The sequence below is a fragment of the Neofelis nebulosa genome, chromosome 13 (assembly GCF_028018385.1).
Source record: "Neofelis nebulosa isolate mNeoNeb1 chromosome 13, mNeoNeb1.pri, whole genome shotgun sequence".
Classification (NCBI taxonomy): domain Eukaryota; kingdom Metazoa; phylum Chordata; class Mammalia; order Carnivora; family Felidae; genus Neofelis; species Neofelis nebulosa.
In genome coordinates this window covers 65764252-65790342 of record NC_080794.1, presented here as the reverse complement: position 1 = coordinate 65790342, position 26091 = coordinate 65764252, and the positions used below count along the sequence as shown (strand labels likewise).

The 26091-nt window shown below is 47.8% G+C and overlaps 2 protein-coding genes across 5 annotated transcripts in view; one reads left to right on the top strand and one right to left on the bottom strand.

The window, feature by feature from the left end:
• The first annotated feature begins 8975 nt into the window (after positions 1–8975).
• On the top strand, positions 8976–14686 carry LOC131493299 (steroid 17-alpha-hydroxylase/17,20 lyase). The gene is made up of 8 exons (XM_058697634.1): positions 8976–9347; positions 10478–10616; positions 10827–11056; positions 11849–11935; positions 12334–12549; positions 12870–13039; positions 13612–13715; positions 14229–14686. Exons 1-8 carry the CDS (start codon positions 9051–9053, stop codon positions 14510–14512), a joined length of 1527 nt encoding a protein of 508 aa, XP_058553617.1. The 5' UTR covers positions 8976–9050; the 3' UTR covers positions 14513–14686.
• Positions 14687–22090: 7404 nt separating this feature from the next.
• The window catches only part of WBP1L (WW domain binding protein 1 like), a 60619-nt gene continuing 56618 nt past the window's right edge, over positions 22091–26091 (bottom strand). For all 4 annotated transcript variants that reach the window (XM_058697618.1, XM_058697620.1, XM_058697619.1 and 1 more), the window contains exon 4: positions 22091–25782. In XM_058697618.1, coding sequence (XP_058553601.1) covers positions 25040–25782 — 743 coding nt within the window. In that variant the 3' untranslated portion in view covers positions 22091–25039. The remainder of the gene's footprint in view (positions 25783–26091) is intronic.

Genomic DNA, 26091 nt, shown 5'->3' with positions numbered 1-26091 from the left:
CAGGGGGAAATCAATCAATCAATCATTAAATATGATATTAACTACACGGCTTTTTTAGTTCTTTCTTTTAAAGATTTTTTTTAATTTTATTTTTTATTTTTAAAAATTTACATCCAAATTAGTTAGCATATAGTGCAACAATGATTTCAGGAGTAGATTCCTTAGTCCCCCTTACCCATTTAGCCCATCCCCCCTCCCACAACCCCTCCAGTAACCCTCAGCTTGTTCTCCATATTTATGAGTCTCTTCTGTTTTGTCCCCCTTCCTGTTTTTATATTATTTTTGTTTCCCTTCCCATATGTTCATCTGTTTTGTCTCTTGAAGACTTCATATGAGTGAAGTCATGTGATTTTTGTCTTTCTCTGACAGACTAATTTCACTTAGCATAATACCATCCAATTCCATCCACATAGTTGCAAATGGCAAGATTTCATTCTTTTTGATCGCCGAGTAATACTCCATTGTGTGTGTGTGTGTGTGTGTGTGTGTGTGTGTGTGTATCACATCTTCTTTATCCATTCATCCATCGATGTACATTTGAGCTCTTTCCATACTTTGGCTATTGTTGATAGTGCTGCTATAAACACGGGGGTGTATGTGTCTCTTCGAAACAGCACACCTGTATCCCATGGATAAATGCCTAGTAGTACAATTGCTGGGTCGTAGGGTAGTTCTATTTTTAGTTTTTTGAGGAACCTCCATACTGTTTTCCAGAGTGGCTGCACCAGCTTGCATTCCCATGTAGTTCTTCTTTATCAATTTGGGTAACTTACCCTCTATTCCTAGTTTGCTGAGAGTTTTTATCATGAATAGATGTTGGCTTTTATGAAATACTTTTCTTTTTTTTTTTTTTTTTTTAATTTTTTTTTTCAACGTTTATTTATTTTTGGGACAGAGAGAGACAGAGCATGAACGGGGGAGGGACAGAGAGAGAGGGAGACACAGAATCGGAAACAGGCTCCAGGCTCCGAGCCATCAGCCCAGAGCCCGACGCGGGGCTCGAACTCACGGACCGCGAGATCGTGACCTGGCTGAAGTCGGACGCTTAACCGACTGCGCCACCCAGGCGCCCCTATGAAATACTTTTCTACATATGATATGAGTTTTCTTTTTTAGTCTGTTGATGTGATATATTACAGTAACAAATTTTCTAGTGTTGAACTAGCCTGAATAACTGAGATAAATCCCACTTGGTCTTAATGCATAATTCTTTTTATATATCGTCAGATTCAAGTTGCTAATATTTTGTGGAGGATTTTTGCATGTATGTTCATGAAAGATATTGGTCTGTGACCTTACTTTATTGTATTGTATTTATCTGGTTTTGGTAATAGGGAAATGCTGGCCACATAAAATCAGTTAAGAAGTGTTCCCTCTGCTTTTCTATTTTTTAAGAGATTGTTGAGAATTGGTAAAATTTTTTTCCTTATATGTTTGATAGAATTCAACAATGAAACTGTCTGGACTGTTTTAAAGCATTTTTAATTATTAATTCAAGTACTTTAAAAGATATAGACTGATTCAGAGTATCTTGTGTGAGTTTTGGCAGATTATGTTTTCAAGGAATTGGTCCATTTCATCTAGGCTATCAAATTTGTGGACATAGAGTTGTCTATGGTATTCCTTACTCTTCTTTTAATGTCCATGGGATCAGTAGTGATGGCCCCTCTTTCATTTCTTATATTAGCTATTTGTATCTTCTCTCTTAAAAAAAAAAAAAAAGCCAGGTTCCTGGCTTGAGGTTCATCAATTTATTGATCTTTTAAAGAACTAGCTTTGGGTTTTGTTATTTTCCTCTATTCTTTTCCTGTTTTAAATTTCACTTATTTCTGCTGTAATTTTTGTTATTTATTTTCTTCTGTTTGCTTTAGGTTTATGCTGCTTTTCCTTCCTAGTCCTAAGGTGGAAACTTATATTATTGATTTTACATTCTAGTGTATACTTCCAGAGATACTTTATGCATATAAAGCAAAACAGTCATATAGTCTTCTTCCTTTTTTTACACAAATGGAAGCTATTCTTATTTCTGCTCCTTTTACCTAACAATATATTTTTGAAGTCTTTCCATAATAAGCACATAAAGTGTTTCCTCCTTTCCCTGACTGCACTGTATTCTCATCTCCTCTTGATGGGGGGGGGGGGGGGGGAGGTGTATTACTGGCAATTATAAACACTGCTGAAATGATTCATTTTGTGCATTGAACTGTGTGACATTTCAACTGTGTGACAACTTTAGACTGCTTAAATCCCAACTTTGCCATTGACTACTTGGATGGCTTTAGGCAAGCCCTTGTGTCTGTTTCCTCGTCTGTAAAATAGGGATGATGACGGTAATAGCAACTTATAGAGCTGTTATAAGGATTAAGTTAAATAGTACATGCAATACATGGCAAATGTTCAATTTGTTGGATTGAACAAATTGTTCAAATTGTTGGAAGGGTTGATTAGACACAGGAGTAGCGATTCGTTACCTCTAACCGTCTAACAATAAAGTAGAAATTAAGGGAGATTGAGCTTAATGGCCTCAGACTTATTTTTTTTAAGATGTTTTAAAAGTAATCTCTATACCCCACATTGGGTTCAAATTTACAACCCCAAGATCAAGTGTCAGGTGCTTTGCCAACAGAGCCAGCCAGGTGTCCCTATGGTCTCAGATTTCTTAAGTAAAGTTAAGCTCATCTGCTAAGCATGAAATGGGTGGGGTTGAGAATGGGGCTTGAAGTCTGGAGGAGTAACTGAAGTGGAAGTAAGTCTTTGGATTTGAGGAGATAAAGGGACTATGAAGTTGAGATGTTGGCTGGTGATCCCCCACGGACTTTAAAGTCATGCAGGATGATGACAGGATTGGAGAGAAAGGATGTAAGCCTGGTGCTCATACCTTAAAATAAATTTTAAATGAAAAAATAGCAACATGAGGTCTGTAAGTAATGGCGATAACCAAGGTCTGAACCTGCAAAGGAGTAAGAATGTGTACCTAAAGGTGGAGAAATGGTGGTCTGGAGGCTGTGGGGAGTGAAGAGAACATCAGTTCCATTGCCTTACCTGAACATTAGTGTCTTCATTCGAAAGAATAGCAGGGGGAGGGCTGTCCTCAGAGAAGGGTCCAGCTTAAGAAAGGCAGGAGGCAGAGAAAATATTCTACAGCTAGATAAGGGAGACAAAAAAGTATGCTTATTTTATAAAGGGGCAATACCAGAGAGCTCAGGGAAAAGGTTTTGGAGAAGAGGAAGAATGTGATTGGAGGAGGGTCGAGTAGAAGAATCATCAAGCAAGATGGGGGTGAGCATGACGATAGAGGGAACCTTGAGCCAGTGATGAACCCACTATTATGAGAAGCTGGTGAAAGCTACGGATCCTTTCTCCAGAAAAATATATATTTATACATACATGCAAAATTTGCGTGCAATCTCAGTAAGGTCCCAAGGTCCCAAACTCCATAGCCACCCAATTTTTAAAAGTAAACTTTTGATTGAAAATAATTGGTGTCCAGCTCAAAGTGAATATACCCGTGTTACCAACCATCAGATCAAGAAAGGAGAACATGACCTGCTCCCCAGAAGCCCCGCCCTGAGTCCTCTTTGAGTCACTAACCACCTGCCAGGGTAATCATTACCTGACTTCTAGAACCCTAGATTAGTTTTATCTGTTTCTGAAATCTGTATAAATAAGATAATACACTGCATTCTTATGAGTCTGGTTTCTTCACTCAGTATTATGCTTGTGCATTTCATCCATGTTGGCTCACGTAGCTGCAGTTTGTTCATTCTTATCTCTGCATAGTATTCCACCGTGTGATGCATGACAATCTATTCAATAACCAATAAATACTTGGGTTTTTCCTAGTGCTGCTATGAATACTTTTGAGTGTACCTTTAGTGCGCATATGTACAAATGCTGTTGGTTAAATACCTAATAATGGAGTTCCCAGGTCATCAGCTCAGTTGTAGTAGATAATGGGGCTTATGTTTTATTTTATTTTAATTTTTTAATGTTTATTTATTATTAAGAGACAGAGAGAGCATGAGCATGGGAGGGGCAGAGGGAGGGGGAGACACAGAATCCAAAGCAGGCTCCAGGCTCTGAGCTGTCAGCACAGAGCTCGACATGGGACTTGAGCTCACAAACCGCAAGATCATGACCTGAGTGAGCCACCCAGGCGTTCCGGGGCTTATGTTTTAGAAGAGGAACAAAGAAAACAGGGATTGTAAGGAAGTGGAAGCCACACAAACCTTCAGTCTGAATTCTGGAATAAAGTTACAAAGGACGTTTTGCACTGATCATTTATCAACACTGAAACCGAATTAAAATGACAACCATCAAAGACTTGATGAATAAATCTAAAGGGAGATTCTTTGAAAAGATTAATAAAACTTCTGGCAAATTAAGGAAAAGTAGAAAGTGCAAAATTTAAGAAATATCAATTGCCAAAATTGACGCAAGAAGACTTGGAAGATGCGGCGCCTGGGTGCCTCAGTCGGTTAAGCATCCCGACTTCTGCTCAAGTCACGATCTCGCGGTTTGTGAGTTTGAGCCCCGCGTCGGGCTCTGTGCTGACAGCCCGGAGCCTGGAGCCTGTTTCAGATTCTGTGTCTCCTCCTCTCTCTGCCCTTTCCCTGCTCGTGCTCTATCTGTCTGTCTGTCTGTCTCTCTCTCTCTCAATAATAAATAAACATTAAAAAAATTAAAAAAAAAAAAAAAAAAGAAGACTCAGAAGAGTTGAGGAGACCAACAACTATGGAAGAAATTGGAAAATTATGTTAAAGAGTTATCTCTCCAGGGGCGCCTGGGTAGCTCAGTTGGTTGAGCGTCCAACTTCAGCTCGGGACATGATCTTGAGGTTTATGAGTTCGAACCCCGCATCAGGCTCTGTGCTAACAGCTCAGAGCCTGGAGCCTCATTCGAATTCTGTGTCTCCTCCTCTCTCTGCCCCTCCCATGTTCATGCTCTGTCTCTTTCTATCTCTCAATAATAAATAAACGTTAAAAAAAGTTTTTTTAAAGAGTTATCTCTCCAAAAAAGGCACTAAGACCTGACACTCTCATATTACCTTCCTTTAGAAGTTCAAAGAATAGATAGATCATTCCCATGCCATTTAATCCGCTTAAGGATATAGAAAAAGATTAAAAGTTTCTCCAATAACTTTATAAAACTAGTAAAATCATAATACCAAAACTTGACAGTGATAAGTAAGAAAACCACAGCCCAATTTTTCACATGAGTGGAGATGCAAAAGAATAAAATCCTAAGTAATACAAAGAGAATTCAATTCTGTATTAAAAGAAGATGCTCTGAATAAGTTATTACTAATCTAGGAATGGTTGGACACAAAGAAATCTATTTATAAGATGCATCTGATAAATAAGTTAGTATTTGTTACAAGTCTTGAAAATATGCATGCATGGCCCTTAAACAATAATTCCACTCTTAGTATTCTACTCTAAGAAGATATGAATTGTTATGCACAAAGGTTTCACTACAAGGCTATTACTTAGTGCTGTTTACATGAAAAACAAAGACAAAACAGAAACAACCTAAATGTCCAATACTATAATACGGGATCAGTTAAATAAGCTATGCTATATGTATGATATATACAAAATGGAATGATATGCAGTCATGAAAAATAATGTTGTAGTGGGGGCACCTGGATGGCTCAGTCAGTTAAGCATCCAACTTTGGCTCAGGTCATGATCTCACAGTTCGTGTGTTCAAGGTCCATGTTGGTCTCTGTGCTGACAGTGTGGAGTCTGCTTAGGATTCTCTCTCTCCTCTCTCTCTCTCCCCACCTCCTCTCCCCTCCCTCCCTCAAAATAAATAAACTTTTAAAAATAATGTCATAGAGGGGCGCCTGGGTGGCGCAGTCGGTTAAGCGTCCGACTTCAGCCAGGTCACGATCTCACGGTCCGTGAGTTCGAGCCCCGCGTCAGGCTCTGGGCTGATGGCTCGGAGCCTGGAGCCTGTTTCCGATTCTGTGTCTCCCTCTCTCTCTGCCCCTCCCCCGTTCATGCTCTGTCTCTCTGTCCCAAAAATAAATTTAAAAACGTTGAAAAAAAAATAATGTCATAGAAAAGTCCTTAATAATAGAAAAATATCTATGCTAAAAAATGCAGTATGGTCTCATTTAGATTAAAAACACATTTCATGTGCACCTGCATGTCTCAGTAGGTTAAGTGTCCGACTCTTGATCAGCTCAGATCATGATCTCATGGTTGGTGCGTTCGAGCTCTGCATTGGGCTCTGCACCAACAGCATGGAGCCTGCTTGGGACTCTCTCTCTCCCCGCTCTCTGCCTCTACCCTGGTTGTGTTCTCTCTTTCTCAAAATAAATAAACTTTAAAAGTTGTTTTTCAAAATTTATTTTTAGCTACCTGCATTATCCAGATTTTTTTGCAATGATCACTTGTAACTCTAATAACATGGTAATGAGGATAGGAAGCAATACTTTATTTATTTATTTATTATTTTATAGGGATCAGGGGAAAGGGGCAGAGGGAGGGGGGGAGAGAGAGAGAGAGAGAGAGAGAGAGAGAGAGAGAGAGAGAGAATCCCAAGCAGGTTCCATGTTTAGTGCCCGGGTGCCATCGAAGCAGTGCTTTTAAAAAAAATTGCCATTTCTTGTTTGTGATTGGGGTGAAACATCAGAGAATCACCTTGGCATTCACTTTAGGAATAGAAAGTACCCATTCATATTTCTTTACCGACCAGATGATCCTACTTGGCCCCGGCCTGGATCACAGGACTCAGGCCTCTTCTTGCCTGGCTGTCAAGCTTCACACAAGAGCTCCTCGGTCCAGCCTACCCTGGTGCAGATACCAGATTCATTCTCCAAAAATGCCAGTGTCTCCTGTCACTCCCCTGCTGCAGAACTTTCAGTCATTCCTCGTCCTCCCTAGCCTTTTGTTTCAGGGCTGATTTGATGTGCCCGACCAGCATCTCGCCTACGTGTCTGTAGGTAGGATCATCACCATCCCACCACACATTCTATCCCTTCAAGCCTCTGCTGCTCTCCCTTCCAGCAGTATCCTTCCTCTCCCACTCCCCATGCCTCTACCAGTAGTCCCAATTCTCCTTCAAGGCCTAGATCAAATCCCCTTTCTTTCATGAAGCCTTCTCCGACCACCCTGGCTCCTACCTCCAACCACAAACGGCCCTGAAAGTCTGAATAAAATATCTTTGACAGTCCCTGCAAGTTGTGAGCCTCCTGACATCATTTGAAAATTTGGGGTGATGAGCAACCAGGCAGTCTGGCCTTCAAGGTCTTGCAGGTTCACCTTCACTATGAGGCCCCCTACCTGCTGCCTTCCTGCTTCATTCCAGCATCCCACACACCAGTCTGTACTCCTCAAAGTGCAGATGCTGGCAGACCACCCCCAGAGATGGGCAGAAATTCCATCCCCCACCGTTGTGAGTCTCACTCAGTGGATCCTGGTTGCCTGTCTGAGGACCCACATCTTCTATGATGACTGACACCAGGAATGTTCACCTCCCTGGGGCTGGAAATTCCCAGATTTGACATCTGCAAATGTCAAATCATTGATAAATACTGGTTGAGCCACTGAAGGTTTCCAGCAAAGGATGAGAAGTTGGTCTGTCAGGAAGATCTACTAATGAGAGCTCAGAAAAACTAGGAAGCCCATTTTGGTATAATGATGAAAAGAACAAATATTGAATGCGTACTTACTTCATGCCAGGCAGCACTTTTACGTGCATAATCTCATTGAGTCACAACTACCCTGATAAGTAGGTTCCATTATTATTTCAGTTTTACAGGGGAGGAAATTGAAACTTGATACATTAACATATACTTAACATAAAATTATCGTACGACCTAGTAATTCCACTCCAAGATATATATCCCAAAGAGCTGAAAACAGGGACTCACACACACGTTCATAGCAGCACTATTTACAATAACCAAAAGGTAAACACAACTTAAATATCCCTCACCTGCTGAATGGATAAACAAGATGAGGTATATCCATATAAAGGAATATTATTCAGTCCTAAAAAGCAATTGGGTTCTGATACAATGTGGATGAATCTCAGAAACATTATGCTAGGTAAAATAAGCCAGATGCACAGGAAACAATGTTGCAAGGTGTCACTCATGTGAAATAGGCTTATTCATAGAGACACAGTAGATTAGAAGTTGCAAGGAGAGAGTTGCATAGGAGAGAGAGTATCCAATGGGGAGTTATTCCTTAGTAGGTAGTTTCTGTTTTGAGTGATGACAAAGTTTTGGGAGTAGAGAGTGATGATGGCCATAGAACACTGTGAGTATACTTAATGACACTGAATTGCACACGTGGTTTAAATGGTAACTTTTATGTTGTGTATATTTTGATATAATGAAAATAACTTTCTAAAACATGTCATATAGCTAGAAGGCGGCCCAGCTAGAATTTGAACCCAAACCTATCTGACTCTAAAGCCCATGCTCTCAACCTGAGAGTATGGCTGCCTCTGGAAAGAACAGCAAACCGGGAGTTAGGACATCTGGGTTCTTGCCGTCATTGTCGTGTGTGACGTTCTACAAACCTGACCTTCGAAGGCATCACATTCTTTGGCTGTTAACTAAGACTGAATAAAATATCTTTGACAGTCCCTGCAGGTTGTCAGCCTCCTGACATCTGTCCACTGATTTTGATCTTACAACATGGAAAGCCCCACACCTTGATTCCTGACCCAGATACCATTTGGTTCTGGTGCACTCTGTGGACGTTGATGAATGGGGAGCTCCGGGGCGGGGCGGGGGCGGGGGGGGGGGGGGAAGGCCCAATAGTCTTCCCCCTTCCCTAGCTCCTCCCCTAGGGGTTTGCCCTGGAGTTGAGCCAGCCCTTGAGGAGGCCTCCACTCCTCCTTCCTCTGTCTTTTCTGGGAGAGGGCTCCGGCCTGGCTGTGCTCCAGGATAAATTTCCACAAGGCAAGAGATAACACAAAGCCAAGGTGAAGAACAGGGCAGGCCTTAAAAGGGCCTCCTCGCACCCAAGATTTGGCTGCGGCTCTTCCACTCCATAGCTGCCTGTCTTGCTTGCAGGCACCCGGCCACCATGTGGGAGCTCTTGGTTTTCTTGCTGTTCACCCTAGCCTATTTCTTATGGCCCAAGGCAAAGTGCCCTGGTGCCAAGTATCCCAAGAGCCTCCCATCCCTGCCCTTGGTGGGCAGCCTGCTATTCCTCCCCAGAAGTGGCCATCCGCACATGAACTTCTTCAAGCTGCAGAAAAAATACGGCCCCATCTATTCCTTTCGTCTGGGGACCAAGACTACAGTGATGGTCGGCGACCACCAGCTGGCCAAGGAGGTGCTTGTCAAGAAGGGCAAGGAATTCTCTGGGCGGCCCCATGTGGTAAGCAGTTCCCACCAACCCTCCTCTCTCACCAGTCCCTGGGGTTCTGCAGTTCTTTGGCCAAGACCAAGCCTGGAATGACCCTCCGGACTTCTGTAATTCTTCCCAAAACAGACTAGCAGGACTGTGGGTGAGAATCAACCCCTCAGACTCCACCCAGCCTCTAAACCAGGCAGGGAGAATCAAAGGAATATCTCCTTTTCTGGACTTCTAAGAGGTGGGTTGGGGCGGAAGCCCCACTCCTGGCATCTCGCCTGGAACTGGATGATGTTCTCTCTGACTCTCAATTTCCCTAATCAACTGAGATCGTTTATGCAAAGCACTTAGCCCAGTGCCCAGAGCAATAAGTGCTCAATAAATAGCCCTTTAGGAATGCTACTCTTCGCATGGAAAATGGGGTTTAAATGATTACTGTCTTATATGGAAAGTGTGAGGGAGAAGTAGCCTGGTTTTTGCAGGGCTGGGATTGCTGTGTCTTTGGGGCTGTCCCCAGCTGCTCTGGCTCACATAAGGCTGACACCTGGTAGCATTTCAAGGATGCTGATGATCTATCTTACTGAACCTTCTGAAATGCTCCTGGGGGAGGAGAGAAGCTGACCATCTGGGAATACTGCCAGTGCCCCATCCTCACACCCTGCTGCTGTGTACCCTCCTGAACAGCCCAGGCAGCCCCCACTGCCCCCTCCACCCTTGCCTCACAGCCACTTATCTCTGATCAGGCCAAGGGTTTACTCATTTTTCCTTGGATCAGTCAGCCAGGTCTGCTGGCCAACGGCCTCACTCCCGACTCTCCTGAGCAAAGAGGAAGGAGGAGGCTAGCCAGATGGGGCTTGTAGGGTCATAGGATTTAAGAGGAGGGGCTTTGAAGCCTGATGCTTTTTGAGGTCCCTCTGGGAAGAGGTGGCTTGGCCCAAGTCCAGACTGCATTCTCCAGCTGGGGCCTTATGGTGGGCACACACCCTTGCAATGGGAGGGCAGAAAAAGTAGATGAGCTGCTGCTTTGTCTTCAGCACCCCCCAGAGGGCCCAGGGAAAGGCAGAGATCTGGGCAGTCCAAGCCACCTCTTCACAGAGGGACCTCAAAAAGCATCAGGCTTGTCCGATTCCTACAGCCTTTCCTGCTCTCCAAAGGTGACTCTGGATATCCTGTCTGACAACCAAAAGGGCATTGCCTTTGCCGACCATGGTGCCAGCTGGCAGACGCACAGGAAGCTGGCACTGGCCACCTTTGCCCTGTTCAAGGATGGCGACCAAAGGCTAGAGAAGATCAGTGAGTGCCGGCTGGCCCCTGGGACTGCTGGGGGCTGGTGGAGGGGGGAAAAGGGGCTGGGAAGGGGGCAAGGACCGGCTCAATCTAGTGCTTTCTTGGCTGCTGCTGCCATCTAGTGGCCTTCTGGTCTATGTCCCTGCGTAAGATGGACCTGGGAGGGATAAAGGCTGCTGCTTAATTCCCCACCATCATGCCCCTCTCTCCTCTCAGTTTGTCGGGAAATCAGTTTATTGTGTGATGACCTGGCCATGAAGGATGGACAGTCCGTAGATTTGTACTTGCCTCTCTTCCTGGCGGTGACCAACATCATCTGCTTGATCTGCTTCAACTCCTCCTTCAAGAACGGAGATCCTGCTCTGAAGATCATACAGAATTACAGTGAAGGCATCTTGAATACTTTGGGAAAGGACAATTTGGTAGACATATTCCCCGTGTTGAAGGTGAGGATGAGGCCAGGCCACACTTTCAGATCCCAGCAATCCCTGATTGCAGTCTGCATTTCTTACTGCCTAGCTCCAGACCCAATTTTCTCCTGACCGCCTCAGCTACAGTGACCTCTACTTCTTGTGACTCCCTTTAAGACCTTGCCACTTCTCTACAGAAATAGGTTTAGCTTTTAACTATGCATTGTAATACTCATGATAATGGCTCTCATTTATTTACCAATTGCTATGTGCTCGGTGTTAAGCACCCCACTTGCGTTAATCATGTACTTCCTCTGGAAGGTCAGTTTCCATAGAGATTAGAACAGAGGTCTTCAAAAGTTAAAGAATTTGCCCCAGCCTTCAGACTCAAGTCTTTCTTACTCCGAAGGGCTGGGCACACAGTGGAGTCTACTTAGTAGACCCTCAATCAGTGCCTGATGTTTGATTGAATGGGGAGGGAGAAATGGAGATGCTCCCTTTTCCCTTGTTTGGAGTTGTTCTAGTTGTCATTAATAATCCCATTCTGGAAAAAAAACAAAAACAAAAACAAAAACAAAAACGGAGTGCCTGGGTGGCTTAGTTGGTTGAGCGTCCAACTCTTAATTTTGGCTCAGGTCATGATGTCAGGGCCATGGAATCGAGCCCTGCATCCACACTCAGCATGGAGTCTGCTTAAGATTCTTTCTCTCTCCCTTCTCCCCCACTCTCCAGAGACAGAAAGCTAAGATCTGCCTCAAGGAGGGATTCTGGTAGCTGGAGAAGCAAAATAGAAGAGGGATGGATCTGACATTTATTTCTACTTTCCAGATTTTCCCCAACAAAACCTTGGAAAAAATGAAGAATTATGTTAAAAAGCGAGATGAGTTGCTGAGTGAAATCCTTGAAAAACATAAGGTAGGAGATGAAGCAGAAGAGACATGAGATAGGTTGAAGTGTCATGAAAACAGGGCTGAGGTCCATTTTGGACACTGTAGGATCTCTAGCACCTAGCAGAGAGTAGGGAACATAGTAGGTCCTCAATAAAAATGACTTAACTAATGAATAGGGGTGAGGAAGTAAGTAATTGCAGAGGATCTTAGAAGGGACCCACTCACTCCCAAAATTTAAAGAGAGCCCAGTGCTTCCTCCCACCCCACAACCTCATGGGTCCTGCCTGGCCTCACCCCCCCTCCCTCACTTCCAAGTGGAAGGAGCCTTTGTATCTCCAGTGTGGTACGGAAGTGTGGCAGGGTATTGTAGTATTGTAGATGGGGCTCCTTCCTTATCACTGTCTCCCAACTCCACCCAACCAGGAGAACTTCAGCAATGACTCCATCACCAACATGCTGGATGTACTGATCCAAGCCAGGATGAACTCAGACAATAACAGTGCTGCCTCAGACCAGGATTCGAAGCTGCTTTCGGATAAGCACATCCTTACCACCATAGGGGACATCTTTGGGGCTGGTGTGGAGACCACCACATCCGTGGTGAGGTGGACTGTGGCCTTCCTGTTACACCATCCTCAGGTGGGCTTCTCCCTACTCTGGCCTTCCCAGCCACTCTTCACCCCAGCCAGATCCACCTATGGCCCCAGAAGGAGGGAGAAGTAATACCCTCTGCCCTTCCATGCAAGAAGACTGGGCTGCCCCACTCCTTACACAAGCAGTTGTTGGCTTTGGTCCTAGGGTGGAGCTCCTCATCTTCTGGAAGCAAAGCCCAGGCTGCAAAGCCATCACTGGGAAGAGTCTGAGCCAGCTCTTCTGGATGTGACAATAGGATTCTTCTAAGCCCATGCTTCCCCTGGGCTTAGGCATGTCGGTCACATCTACCCTGCTCTGGCCCTCAGTTGTATAAGAAGCTCCGGGAGGAGATTGACCAGAATATAGGTTTCAGCCGCACACCAACTATGAGTGACCGGAATCAACTCATCTTGCTAGAGGCCACCATCCGAGAGGTGCTTCGCATCCGGCCTGTGGCCCCTACGCTCATCCCCCACAAGGCTATCATGGATTCCAGGTATGCCTTTCCTCCTAATAACACAATACTGCTTGCCAGCCCACTTGGTCCCTCCTCCACCACCCCACCCCTCAGCTTGCTAGTCAACCTATACTCAACCATTGGCCATCAATCATCCTACCCATGACCCTACTGATCAATATAGGGTTGATTGGCCACCTGCTAACACCCGTGACTAATCCACAGATCTAACCAACCTCCCTCAGAAGCTGCCTGCTGCCCTGGAGACATGTGGTCTGGGATTAAAGACCAGGTGCTCTCTACTCCTACTCAATCCAGTAGCCACAACAGATGCACACACATGCACCAGCTCAAAATGCACACCCACATGCCCTGACAGACATAAATGTCCACATATACAAGTATTAACACGTAAGAGCTAGTCAGGAAGAGGGCTAAAGAAAGGCTAGATTCATACCGAATCTGGAAGAAGCTGGGGAAAAGATGAGGGAGTGGGCACAAGGACGTATAGGGCTTTTTCCCCCAGGCTGGGGGACTGTGGAAGCTGGGGGCTGAGCAGTTTGGGAAGGACAATATTTTAGACTCCTCTTTCCTCTCCCTCTTTGGGACAGCATCGGCGAGTTTGCCGTTGACAAGGGCACAAATGTTATCATCAATTTGTGGGCACTGCATCACAATGAGAAGGAGTGGTACCGGCCCGACCAGTTCATGCCCGGTGAGTCCCCCTTCTGTCTTGCTCCCGGGCCACACAGCCAACCTAGCCTCCGAGCTCCATCATTCCAGCATGCCATTCCCTCTGCCCAGCTTGCTACTAGAAAACTCCTGGCTCCAGCTACATGAACCTGTTGACAGCCCCCATTCTACCCTGGACTTACCCAAACTCTTCACAGCTAGGTTTCTCATTTTCTCCTTCTACCAGCTGTAAATGTCCTCTAGGAAGCTCTCTAGGTGTATGGCTCCCAACAGGTCAGCCCCTCTCCCCTTGGATGGTGGCATTTTCATTTGTTAATACTGCCTCCTTTCCACCCTTCCTGAATATTGCATTTCTTTTGTGCATTTCTCAGGGCTACCTGAGAGCTGGGTCGTGTCTCTCCTCAGGATGGGGTTCCCCCATGCCAGGCTATCCACCTCCTCAGACTGGGGCTCCCTGGGCAAGGCCGCGTCTCCCCCTCAGTCAGGCCAGAGCCATTACTGCGCTGACCCTGGCTGACACCTCCCCATTCCACAGAGCGCTTCTTGGACCCCACGAGGAGTCAGCTCATCTCGCCATCATTAAGTTACTTGCCCTTTGGAGCAGGACCCCGCTCCTGCCTAGGTGAGAGCCTGGCCCGCCAGGAGGTCTTCCTCTTCATGGCCTGGTTGCTGCAGAGGTTCGACCTGGAGGTCCCGGATGATGGGCAGCTGCCCCACCTGGAAGGCAACCCCACGATGGTCTTTTTGATTGAGCCTTTCAAAGTGAAGGTGAAGGTACGCCAGGCCTGGAGGGAAGCCCAGGATGAGGGTAGCACCTAGAGGCTGACCTAGCATCCCCTGATTCCACCCTGTGTGGCTCCACAGCACAGAATTAGAGGTGCAACTCCACCTTCCCCTGCCTTTCCTCCCTCCCCGAGGCCCACACTGCCTTCTGTTCCAGTCTGCAATCCCTGCTAGTTGTATGCATAAACAAAACAGTTTTTCTTCCCGGTCCCTGAGCAGTTCATTTATTTGTTCATTTGTTCACTCATTCTTCTGACAAATATTTATTGAGCACCTACTATGTGCCACTCACTGTCCCTGGACACTCAAGCTCCCTGGTTTCGTGAAGCTTACACTCCAGTGAGGGCTGACAAATAAGCACTGCAGAGACTCCTAAGTTCTTTGAAGTCAATTATACTGGATGCTGGCGATGTGAGAAGAGAACGGCAGAGTGGAGGGTGGCCACTGCAAGCCAGTAGCTGGGAAGGCGTAAAGACCTGGGGGAAAGCATCCCATGCTGAGGGGGCAGCAGGTGGAAAGTTCTCGAGGTGGGAGAGGTCAGCATGGTGAGATAGAGCAAATGAAAGGGGAGAACGGTTCCTGATGATGGGGTCTGATTAGAGGCAGGAGCTAGGTCCCGCGGAGCCTTTGTAAGTAGCAGGAAGGAATTGTATGATAGGAAGTTGCTGTTGGGCGGGGGCAGGGGGGGTTATACTGTAAGTGGGAAGGTCTGGTTTGTTTTTTTAAAGTTTATTTATTTTGAGAGAGAGAAAGAGTGTGCACGAGTAAGGGAGGAGCAGACAGAGAGGATCCCAAGCAGGCTTTGCACAGAGCCCAACATGAGGCTCGAACCTACAAACCATGAGATCATGACCTGAGCTGAAACCAAGAGTTGGATGCTCAACCGAGCAACCCAGGCGCCCCTGGTTTGTATTTTTAAGACCACCCTAGTTGCTGAGTGGAGATTGGTCTGAGAGGGTAAGAGCAAGGGCAGGGAGGAGGAGATGGTTGTACTGGTCCAGGAGAACGAGGTAACGGTGGCTTAGTCCCTGGCCACAGCAGTGGAGATGGTGAGAGATGGTGGGATTGCTTACATTTCGGAAGTAGAGCAGATCTTGTTTGATGCAGATAGGAATTACTGCGTGTACCTCAAAGTTTGGCTTTGGGGGAGTATGTGCAATCCACAAACTCAAGCCACCACTACCCATCCCTCTTGTCTCGGTCCCCAAAGACCAGCAGGTCTCCTTTCCCTCACCCTGTCCTGGGGTAAAAACTGCCAGGAAAGCGTTCTGCAGCAGACTTCTGCTCACCCAGGCCATGCCCTGCTCCCCACGCCACAACCCCAGGAAGTCTGTAAAGGCCTCACTAGAAAATGACTCCTAGACTTCTTCAAACCTTGAAACCAGCATCCAAACCTTGGCCACTGGCCAGTTTGCAAGTGAGAGATGTCCTGAGACGCCCCGGGAGACACTGACCCTTGCCTTTTAGCCTAGAAGAGAGGCCCCAACGCCAGCTCCCTGGCGCCAGCCGGGCCAGGGTCAGATCATCAACCCATTCCTTCTTTTCTGACTGGAGGAGGGCTCTGGAAGGGCCAGTGGGGCAAGGCTGAGACCCTGTCTGGCTATGTTTTCAGAAGAAGAAATCAATGGAGCCCCTGCAAGGAGGAGGGACAGTTTTCCATTACAGCAGCACCTTCTTCCTTCAAAGAGCTTTGTTAGTCTGGTGGTAAGAGACCATTCCTTACTGTCCCCCAACTCAGTCCCGGCCTTTACTGGCCAGTAACCTCAGGGTCTTGCTAAAGAGTGCACAGAAGAATTTGTGGGCAGCCGTGGCTGACCAGCTCCCATCATAAGCAGCCTGGAAAAATGCTGACACCACAGTGGGCTGATGGGAAAGGGTTTAACTGGAGGTGGCCCTCTCCCTCTCCCAGGGTCCTCTGCCCCCATCAGCTTGTGGCTGGTCTAGAGCCAAGCTACCCTTGGTTTAAAGCAAAGGGGAGTAGATGGGCTGGAGGTGAGTTAAGTATTCTACTCTCCAACTATTGAATCAGATCACTGAGCAGAAGGGAAATGAGAGACTAACCGTTCATTTTGAAGAGGACAAAACTGAGGGCCAGTGGGGGCAAGAGCAGGGGAGGTGCCTTGCCCTAAGTCACACGGCTGCTTAGCATGAGGGCTGGGACTAGAACCCAAGATTTCAATCATGCAGGAGGAAGAGCCAGACGCGTTTTCCTTCTCACCTGTTGGGTGTCCGTGCAGAAGGGCTCAGGGTGTCTGGCCGGGGAGAGTACAAACCCGAAGGTCCTTTCAAAAAATGGCCTCATGAACTCTGACTCCTGCCCAAACTGCCCTTCCCCTGCCAAGAAGGCTTTTTCCTACTGACCTAACTTGTCCCATCCTGAGTCTCAGAGGGCAAGCCTTATTCCAGGACATATCTCATGACTCCCAGCCCCAGTGCTTGTCCCCTTTTCAGCTTCTGTTCCTTGTACTGAATCCCACACCCGCCTAAGCATCCGCTTGGGTTCAAAAGGGGTGTAGCGTCCCCCGGGGACCACTATCTGCCCCTGTATCTCCAGAGTTCAAGACTGAGGTCTGAACCTTCTCACGTTCCTTACCCTGCACATCAACACCTGGCAAGTAGGTTAGACACACAACAGGACTGAATCCAATGCTCTAAATCCCTTGGCTAATTGGTCCAGTGATAAACAGACTATCTCCTTATGCATGAGGAAGCCCAGATCTTTGGCAAAGCTAGAAGGGCTTCGCCAAGACCCCACAGTCACATTTTAATCCTCAGAATGCCCTTATCCAGTGGTATGATGGTAAGTAAACACTAAGCAGTTTCCTGATGCTAGTGGAAGAGAATAGCCCTGATTTGTAGCGTTTGCCAATTGCCATGATGTAAACACTCCCCACTATGAGTAATAATTTCGAGCCACCAATGTGATGTCACTGAACACCGAGTTGGGAAGAGATACGTGGTAGTGCTATGTGCTATGTATGTAGTAAATACCATTACATAGTATTCCCACCACATGTAAATAACCTCAAGGGCATAGATGAAAGTAACATGTGGTAAAATAGTCAGCAAATGGTTAGTTTTGAGTATTTACTACCTTGGTTTTTATTATAATGTACTCATTGGTAGGTTTAAATAGTTTGATTTTTTAATGGTTATTTAATAAACAGCTCATAAAATTCTTGAAAATTTAACAATCAGCTCTTGTGAGCCAAAACAGCTGGCTGTCCCAGGAGAAATGGGCTGTCCTTGTCTTTCAGAAGGGCAGCTCCCCAGAGTCTCCATTCTGAGGGGGACGGAACCCCTTCTTTGGCACCCTTGGTGTGGAGTGGGGGTGGGTGAGTGTGTGAGTGTTCTGGTGCCTCTGGTGGCCATAAAACCTGAAACAAATGAGAAGCCCTTTCTCTGGTCACACGCCTTGGTGTAAACACCCACCTCTGGAGGAAAGGAATCCAATCATGGAGGTGAGAGGGCCGGGAAGGACTGGATGAGAAGGACACGGGTTCTCATCCCCAGGCTCCCCAGGTGCCTCGCCCTGGATCTTAGGCCCATTGCTAGGTTCTTGAACCCATTTCCTCATTTAGAGAGTGGGGTAACTTACCACCTGTGTCGCCCATTATCTGAGGCTCTGGGGCGGGTGAAGAGCAGAAAGGGCCAGGGAAGCAGGGAAGCTACAGAAGACTGAGAGGTCAGGCTGTGCAGGCAAGTTCTCCCAGTGTTGTCATTTACAGACTCAGTGACCACGGGCACCTTACTCGGCCTTTTAAATGGCAGTTTTCTCAACTGTAATATGGAGGTCTGAGGTGTGCATAGAAACAGTACCACCCACCTCAGAATGTTGCTGAAGGTCAAATATGGACCTACACAATGCGTTTAGTCCTTCGATAAATACTGGCTTTACTGCCACTGCCTACAGCCAGATCCATGAAATGAGTCCTTCTCTAACGATGAAGTAGGTGTTGTCCGGACAGGTCCATCTTTAGGACAGGACCTCAAGGAACCCTCCCTCACAGGCCTTGATGATCCTGCCTGCCGCTCCTCCCTCCCTCTCCAGCCAGGGGCAGGCTGGCAGCTGGGAAGTAGATGGAGAACCGAGAGACCAACTTCTCGTGGTCCCAACACAGAGGGTGCTTTATAACATTTTCTAGTGGGATTGGGTTTCTCGACACTTCTTGGTGAGAAGGCATGCAATGGAAGGTTAAACTGGTGGGGAGCAGGCTGAGAGCAAGGAGAAACTTTGGATCAAACAAATCCTCTTCTCCCCTCCAAGCCACCCAAAGGCTCTAACTCCTGAGATTTTTGCAATGTTTCACCCTCCCCGGGGAAGTTACTATTAATGTGTACCACCTATCCCAGGTGTGAGGCCATTTCAGCACAGAGGGCCTCTGGCAGGGATGCCTGGCGTGGTGTGGGGGCCTCTGGAGGCTTCTGACGAGGCCAGGGGGACAAGCAAGGGGGATAAAGTAGCTCCTGAGGAAACAGTGTCTGGCTCACCTTTCACTACGCTTCTTGCCTGCTCACCACCTTTCTCTGACTCCCTCTCACCTTTGAAAAGAAATCAAAAGTTCTTCGTGTGCCTTGTGAGAACCAATTCTTCAGGGTTCAAATCCCGGCTCTACTGCTTACTAGCTTGTGGTCTTGGACAAGTCAGTCAACTTCTCTGAATGCTTCAACGCTGTTAAGAAAGCAGTCCATACCTCAGATGGCTGTTTGGAGGCTAAAATGGAAAAAAAAAAAAAAAAAAAAAAAAAGTACGTAAAATGCTTACACAAGACCCGATAATGCGCAGTCAATAAACAGAATAATAAAGACAAATTACTTTATTACCAGCTTACCTCTCTAGATTCATCTCCTGTCACTTCCCAGAATGCATTTATCTACAGAGATTAAATTGCTAGCAGCTTTAGACATTTCGGCCTCCCATGCTTTTGTGTGCTTTTCGGCACCTGGCACATAGTAGGCATTCAAAAATCTGCAAAACAAACATTTACCTAGAATTCTCTTCACACCATTCTTTACCTGGCAAACTCAGTTTAGTGGTCCCTGTTCCAGGTAGGCCACCGTATACCCCCAGGTGGGTGACATTCTCTTCCAAAGCATGCTGTGCACACATGCTTCATGGTACTTACCATGTGCTACCAAAACTGTTTACGTGCCTTTTCTCCCCCTTGGGATCCTTAGCTCTTCTGAAGATCAGGAGCCTGGTCTAAGGCATATTTGCATTCCCGATGCCCAGCACATGGTAAGTGCCAGGCTGAGAACCCCAACCCAAACACCTCCTAGGACCCACTGCCCTTACCACTAGGTTCAGGCAGAAGCAGGTTTCCAGGAGGTTCGGGCAACAGTCAAACCCACTCCCCACTTCTCCTGGGTCAAACCCCGTTTTTCCTCCCTGGCTGAAAACAGAGGAAACTGGAGAACAGGGAGTTTCTTGAAATTCTTGCTCATCAAAGCTCCTCTGTTTCGTGCTTCAGAGAATTGGTATTGTCTCCACCTGAACTTGGTCACCTGGGGCAATAGAGACAGACGACGTTATACCTCATTAGAGAAATGAGGAACTCAGTGACCCAGGAACCCCGGGGTGCAGTGAGGGGGCCTCCACGGACCTAGGTATCAAGGGTTCACGCACAGCCTCCAGCACGCAGCCCGCGAGAGTGGTACTCCTCTTTTGCCACTCAGACATTAGTTTAATGAAGGCAGGAATGATGTCCTCCCCCCATCCTTTCTAGAACAGAACTGTCTCTAGATGCTAATATGGCTCCCCTGGGCTTACTTGGAGGAGCCCAACAGTTTAAAAGGAACTAGGCAACAACCATCCCACTAGAGTCACTGAGGGGCCAGAATAGCGACCTCTGGCCCAGGGTCAAAAATGGGCACAGGGGCCTGTCTAGCTTATACTGGACTCTTAGACAATAGTGCTAACTGCAGGTAAACCCAGGGGCTGGGGAAGACACATGCTGTCAGCATCCTCTGGGGGCCCGTTAGGGAGCGTTCCACTTGGGGAGGCAGGAACTCCCTCCAGGAGGGTTCCAAGATGCACACCATATTGCTTCGCCCACCTACGGGCCACGCAAGGAGAAGTTCTGCTGGGCGGTAGCGTTCCCCTCCCTGGGCAGAGACAGAAGCCTGGTCCTTCCCTTAAGGCAGGGACTTCCTTACATGTGACTCTAAGTTCTAGGTGGATAGTCCTAAGGAGGAGGTAAAATGACAAGTGAAAATGACAAGTGATTCTTTTCTTAGGAAAGAATCACTGGCCCAGGATGGCAGATGCTGGCACACCAGTGGCTCTCCCATGGCCTAGAAATCAGTTCTTAAGTCCCTGCCTGGTAGGCAAGACTTCAAACAAGCCCCCACGATTCCTCAAGATTTCCTCAATCTGTACTGTTGACTTCATCTCAGTCTACCTCCTGTTGTTAACTATTTTACACGGGTGTTTTATCTTCCTGACTGAAGCTTAACTTCTAGAGGGCAGAGGTTTTGTCTTATGTATTTCTTTTGCATTCTCCTCCACATCCAGCACAGTGTTGGGCACAAAGTGGGAGACTCAGTAGTACATGCTTTGTGTTATCAAATTCCAGGGCCTGTCCACATTTCTATCATATCATCTTTTTCCTAAAGATTTAAAACAATTTTAAGTTTTAAAAAAAAATTTTTTTAACGTTTATTTATTTTTGAGACAGAGAGAGGCAGAGCATGAACGGGGGAGGGTCAGAGAGAGGGAGACACACAATCTGAAACAGGCTCCGGGCTCTGAGCTGTCAGCACAGAGCCCGACGCGGGGCTCGAACTCACAGACCGCGAGATCATGACCTGAGCCGAAGTCGGCCGCCCAACCGACTGAGCCACCCAGGCGCCCCTTAAAACAATTTTTTTAATGATTTATTTATTTTTGAGAGAGACAGAGAGAGAGAGACAGAGCATGAGCGGGGGGGTGGGGCCGAGAGAGAGGGAGACACAGAATCTGAAGCAGGTTCCAGGCTCTGAGCTGTCAGCACAGAGGTCAAACGTGGCTCACACCCACAAACAGCACAGCACGATCATAACCTGAGCTGAAGTCGGACACTCAACCGACTGAGCCACCCAGGTGCCCCCAAGATTTTTATTATTTTTAAGTGATCTCTACATCCAATGCGGGGTTCGAACACACAAACCTGAGATCAAGAGTCACGCTCCACCGGCTGAGCCCACCAGGCATCCCCCTATCACATCATTAAAAGATCTCATGGAGTGCTTGCTCTCTTTCAAATGTCATTTCAGCTTCCGAGTATGTGAGAAAACTTGTTTCTGCTTTTTTTGTGTGTCTGATTCTAACCTGCTTGTGGAACTTTACAAAGTATTCCAAACATCAGAAATATACCCTTGGCAGAGAGAGGGTTTAGGGAAAACTCCTTAGGACAAAGTGTGGCCTCAGCAGAAGCATTACCCAGCCTGCCCTTGGTCCCGTGGTCTCTGCTCGGGCCAGGGGCCTGTCCTCAACCGTTCCGTGACTTCTCTCGGTCCCTGTGTGGACCAGGGAAAAATGCAGCTAGGAATCTCGCAGGATGAGCCTTGAAGTATGAGGAAGGGGAACAACAACAACAAAAACCCAAAGTGCTGCAAGAAAAAAAGAACAGTCGCGTTTTTGGGATCGATTTTATTTGGGCTTCTCACAGTGGTTAGAGCCACTCTGTCTTCAGAACAATCACAGCACAGGAAATGCATCACCGAGACTGCCCAGAAAAGTCTGACCAGCTGAATCTTATTGCTTAAAATACACATATTCACAAGAACTGACAAATGGTGATGTGCCTCACACAGGAATGTGTTAGCATTTGCAAATCTTCTGACTGTAGCACCAAACCCTCGACCATACCAACCCCTTCCTTCTTGTTCACCTGGAAAACCAGATTCAGTCAAATCTCCCTGGCCCCCTGACTAGTCCTTCAGCTCCCTATTTCCACCTCTCTCCTGGCAGGGGAGCCCCCCCCCTTGGCAGGGGCCGGACTGTGACCCCTGGAATCAAGCCCGGCTCCGGCAGCTCCATTTTCTTCTTCTCATGCCTTTAGGGCAGGACGCTGCAGTGACCCCAACAGTTAACACGCAGGCCAGTTCCCCACTCCCAACTGGGGAAGGAAACTTGAGAGGGCCAGGCTTCATCCATTTGATCAGTTAACTGAAGAAGGATTCATTCTGGTGAATCCTTCAGTGAGTTGTTTGGGATTTTATTTAAAAAACAACAACAACAACAACAACAACAACAACAACAACGGTGGAAGGAAAGGCATCTGAGGGCTGCTGACACACTCCCACCCACTCCTGCCACACACGGGCTTGCTTGCACGACACTGGACCTCAGCAGAGAGAGGTAAGCCCTTTGGCTCTGCGGTGTCTCCCAAACTCTCCTGGCAATTCCGGGCACAGGGCTGACGTCTGGGCCACAGCTAGTCCAAGCTTGTCACTGAAGATCCAATCAAGCTTCTGTCTGAAGTTCCGCCTTCGCCTTCTGTGCCGAGTGGTTTTGAACACCCCCTGGGGGCTGACACCTAGGGCCAGGAGGCGCCAAGGGGGGCAGACAGGTTCAGAGCACGTTTCCATTTACAGGGAACAGAACACAGGCCTCCGAGTGTCCACGGAGCGATGTGCAAATTGCAGTGATGGGTAGAGGAAAGCCTCTACTTCGAGCACAGTTGTCTCTGGCAGACGCGGGGCTGGGGGGGTGGGGGGAGGCCTGCCATTGACAATGCTGCTGGATACACCCGAGTACACAGTCAGACGTTTGTTCAGTAAACAGTAAATGTGTAAAATAAATTACCTTGAGAGCGCCATTTCTGCTCCGAACGTGTGGTCGACGTGAGCACAATGGCTGCCATTCAAAGTATATTCACAGGAAAACAGGGCTGGGGGCTCACACACAATGGACAGACACACAAAGGTTATCCAAAAAGTCATTGTACACAGACTTCACTTTGTTCAACATGGATTTTGGTTTTGTGGACTCCAAACGCAGACACTCGTTCACCTCACAGCCTTGGATTTGTCTATTTTTGTACAAATATATATATATATATATATATATATATATATATATATATATATATTTCCTTTCTTACTGCAACGTCAATGCCTAATGTGAATATCATCGTTCAAGAGAGGGGGAAAGAACCAAACTCTTCATATGAACAGCACTGGACAGGGAATGTTAGTTTTAGCTGTTTGCTTTCTCCATTCAAGTTATTCCTATCAAAGCTCAACTACAGTAATAAGGATCCTGCAGGCCTTCTGGACCACTGCCTTCACCCTCCTACCGGGGCCACTTAGGCTCTTTACATAGGCTACAAAAATAGTTACCCCACTCAAAAAGGGGGCTGGGGAAGGACTGGGAAAGGGCATGAAAACCACAGATAACCAAGGCATTTTTTTTTTCCAAGTGGTCAGTTTAAAAAAAATAAAAACAAAAAAACCCCCAGAAGAACGTATTCAGAATCAAGAGAAAATACTGTGTAAAAGCCAGGCTATGGGACCACTCTTTCTGGGGACCCACAGCCTCCTCATTTGTTCATAGAGAACAGCGAGACATGAAGGCCTGCAGACTGTGTGTTTGGGTGGGGGAGGACCCTGGTCACCCGTAGGCACAGAGCAAAGGACAGAGATGCGGAGAGTTGCACCCAGATCCACTGCCACGGCTTAGGGCCTCCTACGGTTCCACAGAAGTTCAAGATAGCCCCAAGCCTGCCCAGGAAGCATCTCCTCCTGGCTCAAAGGCAGCCAGGCTCTTGAAAGGTCAACTTGGGATAGAGCCACAGACTTCCCTTTTCTGGCCTGCCCCCACTGATAAAGTTCTTGTTTTCAGCTCTGTTGTTGTTTAAAGAGAAACCAAAAAGAAGGTGATGTGATGTTCCACACTGAACCAGTCCTGTGGCCAGCCAAAACCTGCTGGGAAGGGCCCCTCAAGGATGCCCAGTGGTACACTGACCTGATCACCTGGAATCTGAGAGCAGCAAGCCCCCCACCAACCTACCACACAACTGCCTATCAGCTCTCCTCTTCCCCCAGGACGAGCCCAGTTCTGGCTCTGCAGACATTGGCAGCAAGGGGTGACAATCCCTGGGCCTCTGCGGCCTTCCTTATTCACCCAGGACTGAGACCTGCCACCTCTCCCAGGCTGAGACACAGCAAAGTTCTCTTAAATGAACACCAGAGCATAAATCCACTCCACCACCAAAGTCACCTCAGGGCACAGTCTCAGCCCCCTCCTTGGGGCTTCTGAAACACACATCTCTCTGACCCAAGCAGGTACTGAGATATGACTTGAAAAGAGAAAAGGGGGGACAGGGTGGGATATGAGGAATGAGTCACAGAACGAACCAACCTCTCAGCCCTCCACAACGCTGTGCTCCTGTGGGCAGAGAGGCATCCACACCCCCAGCTGTAGCTGGAGACGTAGGAAAATGCAGGAGCAAGGGGCGGGGGGCAAAGAACGGAAGTGGCTGTACCACTTTTTCTGAAAGTCACTTAATGCTTCTGTCATGGTGCTCCCCCCTACCCTGGTTGCTGTGCCAAGTTCTCAGGCCACAGACAGGGCCTGCTCTAGCTGGGGGAGCTGCTGCTCTGCGAGTTTGGGGAGTCCTGCTCATTGATGGTGTTCAGCAGCAGGCACGCGGGCGGCCGTGGCAGGTGGGGGTGCCCGGGCTCTCGGGCCTGCTCCTCGGAGGGCTGGCAGAGCCCTTCCTCCTCGTCGCCGGGGGGCCGCACGTGGCAGCTGTCACAGAAGTCCAGGGGCCCATCCAGAGCGTCATCAATGAGCGTGTTGAACTCTTTGAGGTCGTCGTCATGGTGGCCCCGGTTGCACACACACACCTCGATGCCCGAGTCACCCGTGAAGCGGCGATGTCGGCCAGGAGTCTTGTCTTTGCTATCGGGGAGGGCGTTGCCTTGCTCGGAGCTGTGATCTCTCAGCAGCTCCTCCTTACAGTCGGAATCTTTGTCCAGGAAGGCCCCAGGGTCCAGCTCTCCCAGGCCGGCCACAGAGCCACTGGGCTCCATCCCAGGGGCTTTGGTGGCTGCTGTGCTGGGTGGCACGTCGGAGGGCTCAGGGTCAGCGATGCTCGGGGGTCTCGTGCTGCTTCTGCTGGGCCCCGACAAGGGGCTGCTCTGCGCCCCCTGGGGGCCCCTGGTGGGATCGGCGCCTGGGGGGCTGCCGCCTGTGGGGCCACACTGCGCAGGCAGCTGCTGCTGCTGCTGTAGCTGGAAGGCACTGTACGGTGGGGGAGGAGTCGGAGGTCGGTTCACCACTTCCTCATAAGGAGGTAGTAAATAGTTTGGCAAAAACCCTAAAATGGGGAGGCAGGGAGGAGAAATTACCGCACTGGCAATTGCTGTAGGACAGACTGCAAAGCTTGCACTAAACATATGCCTCTTCCCCATCCCCACCCCCCATACCCGCGAAGTGACAGCTACAGCTCCTGCTTGTGGGCAGGGCAGGGGGATGGGACAACTGTGCAGAGGAGGAGGGACAGACTGGGAGTGACCTAATCTAGCTTCTTGAAATCTGAGAGCCCCTAAAGCTGCTTCATAGGCAAGACTTCTGCCTGTCTGCAGTTAAGGCTGAGGTTAGGCAAGTGTGGTGGATGGCCAAGAGA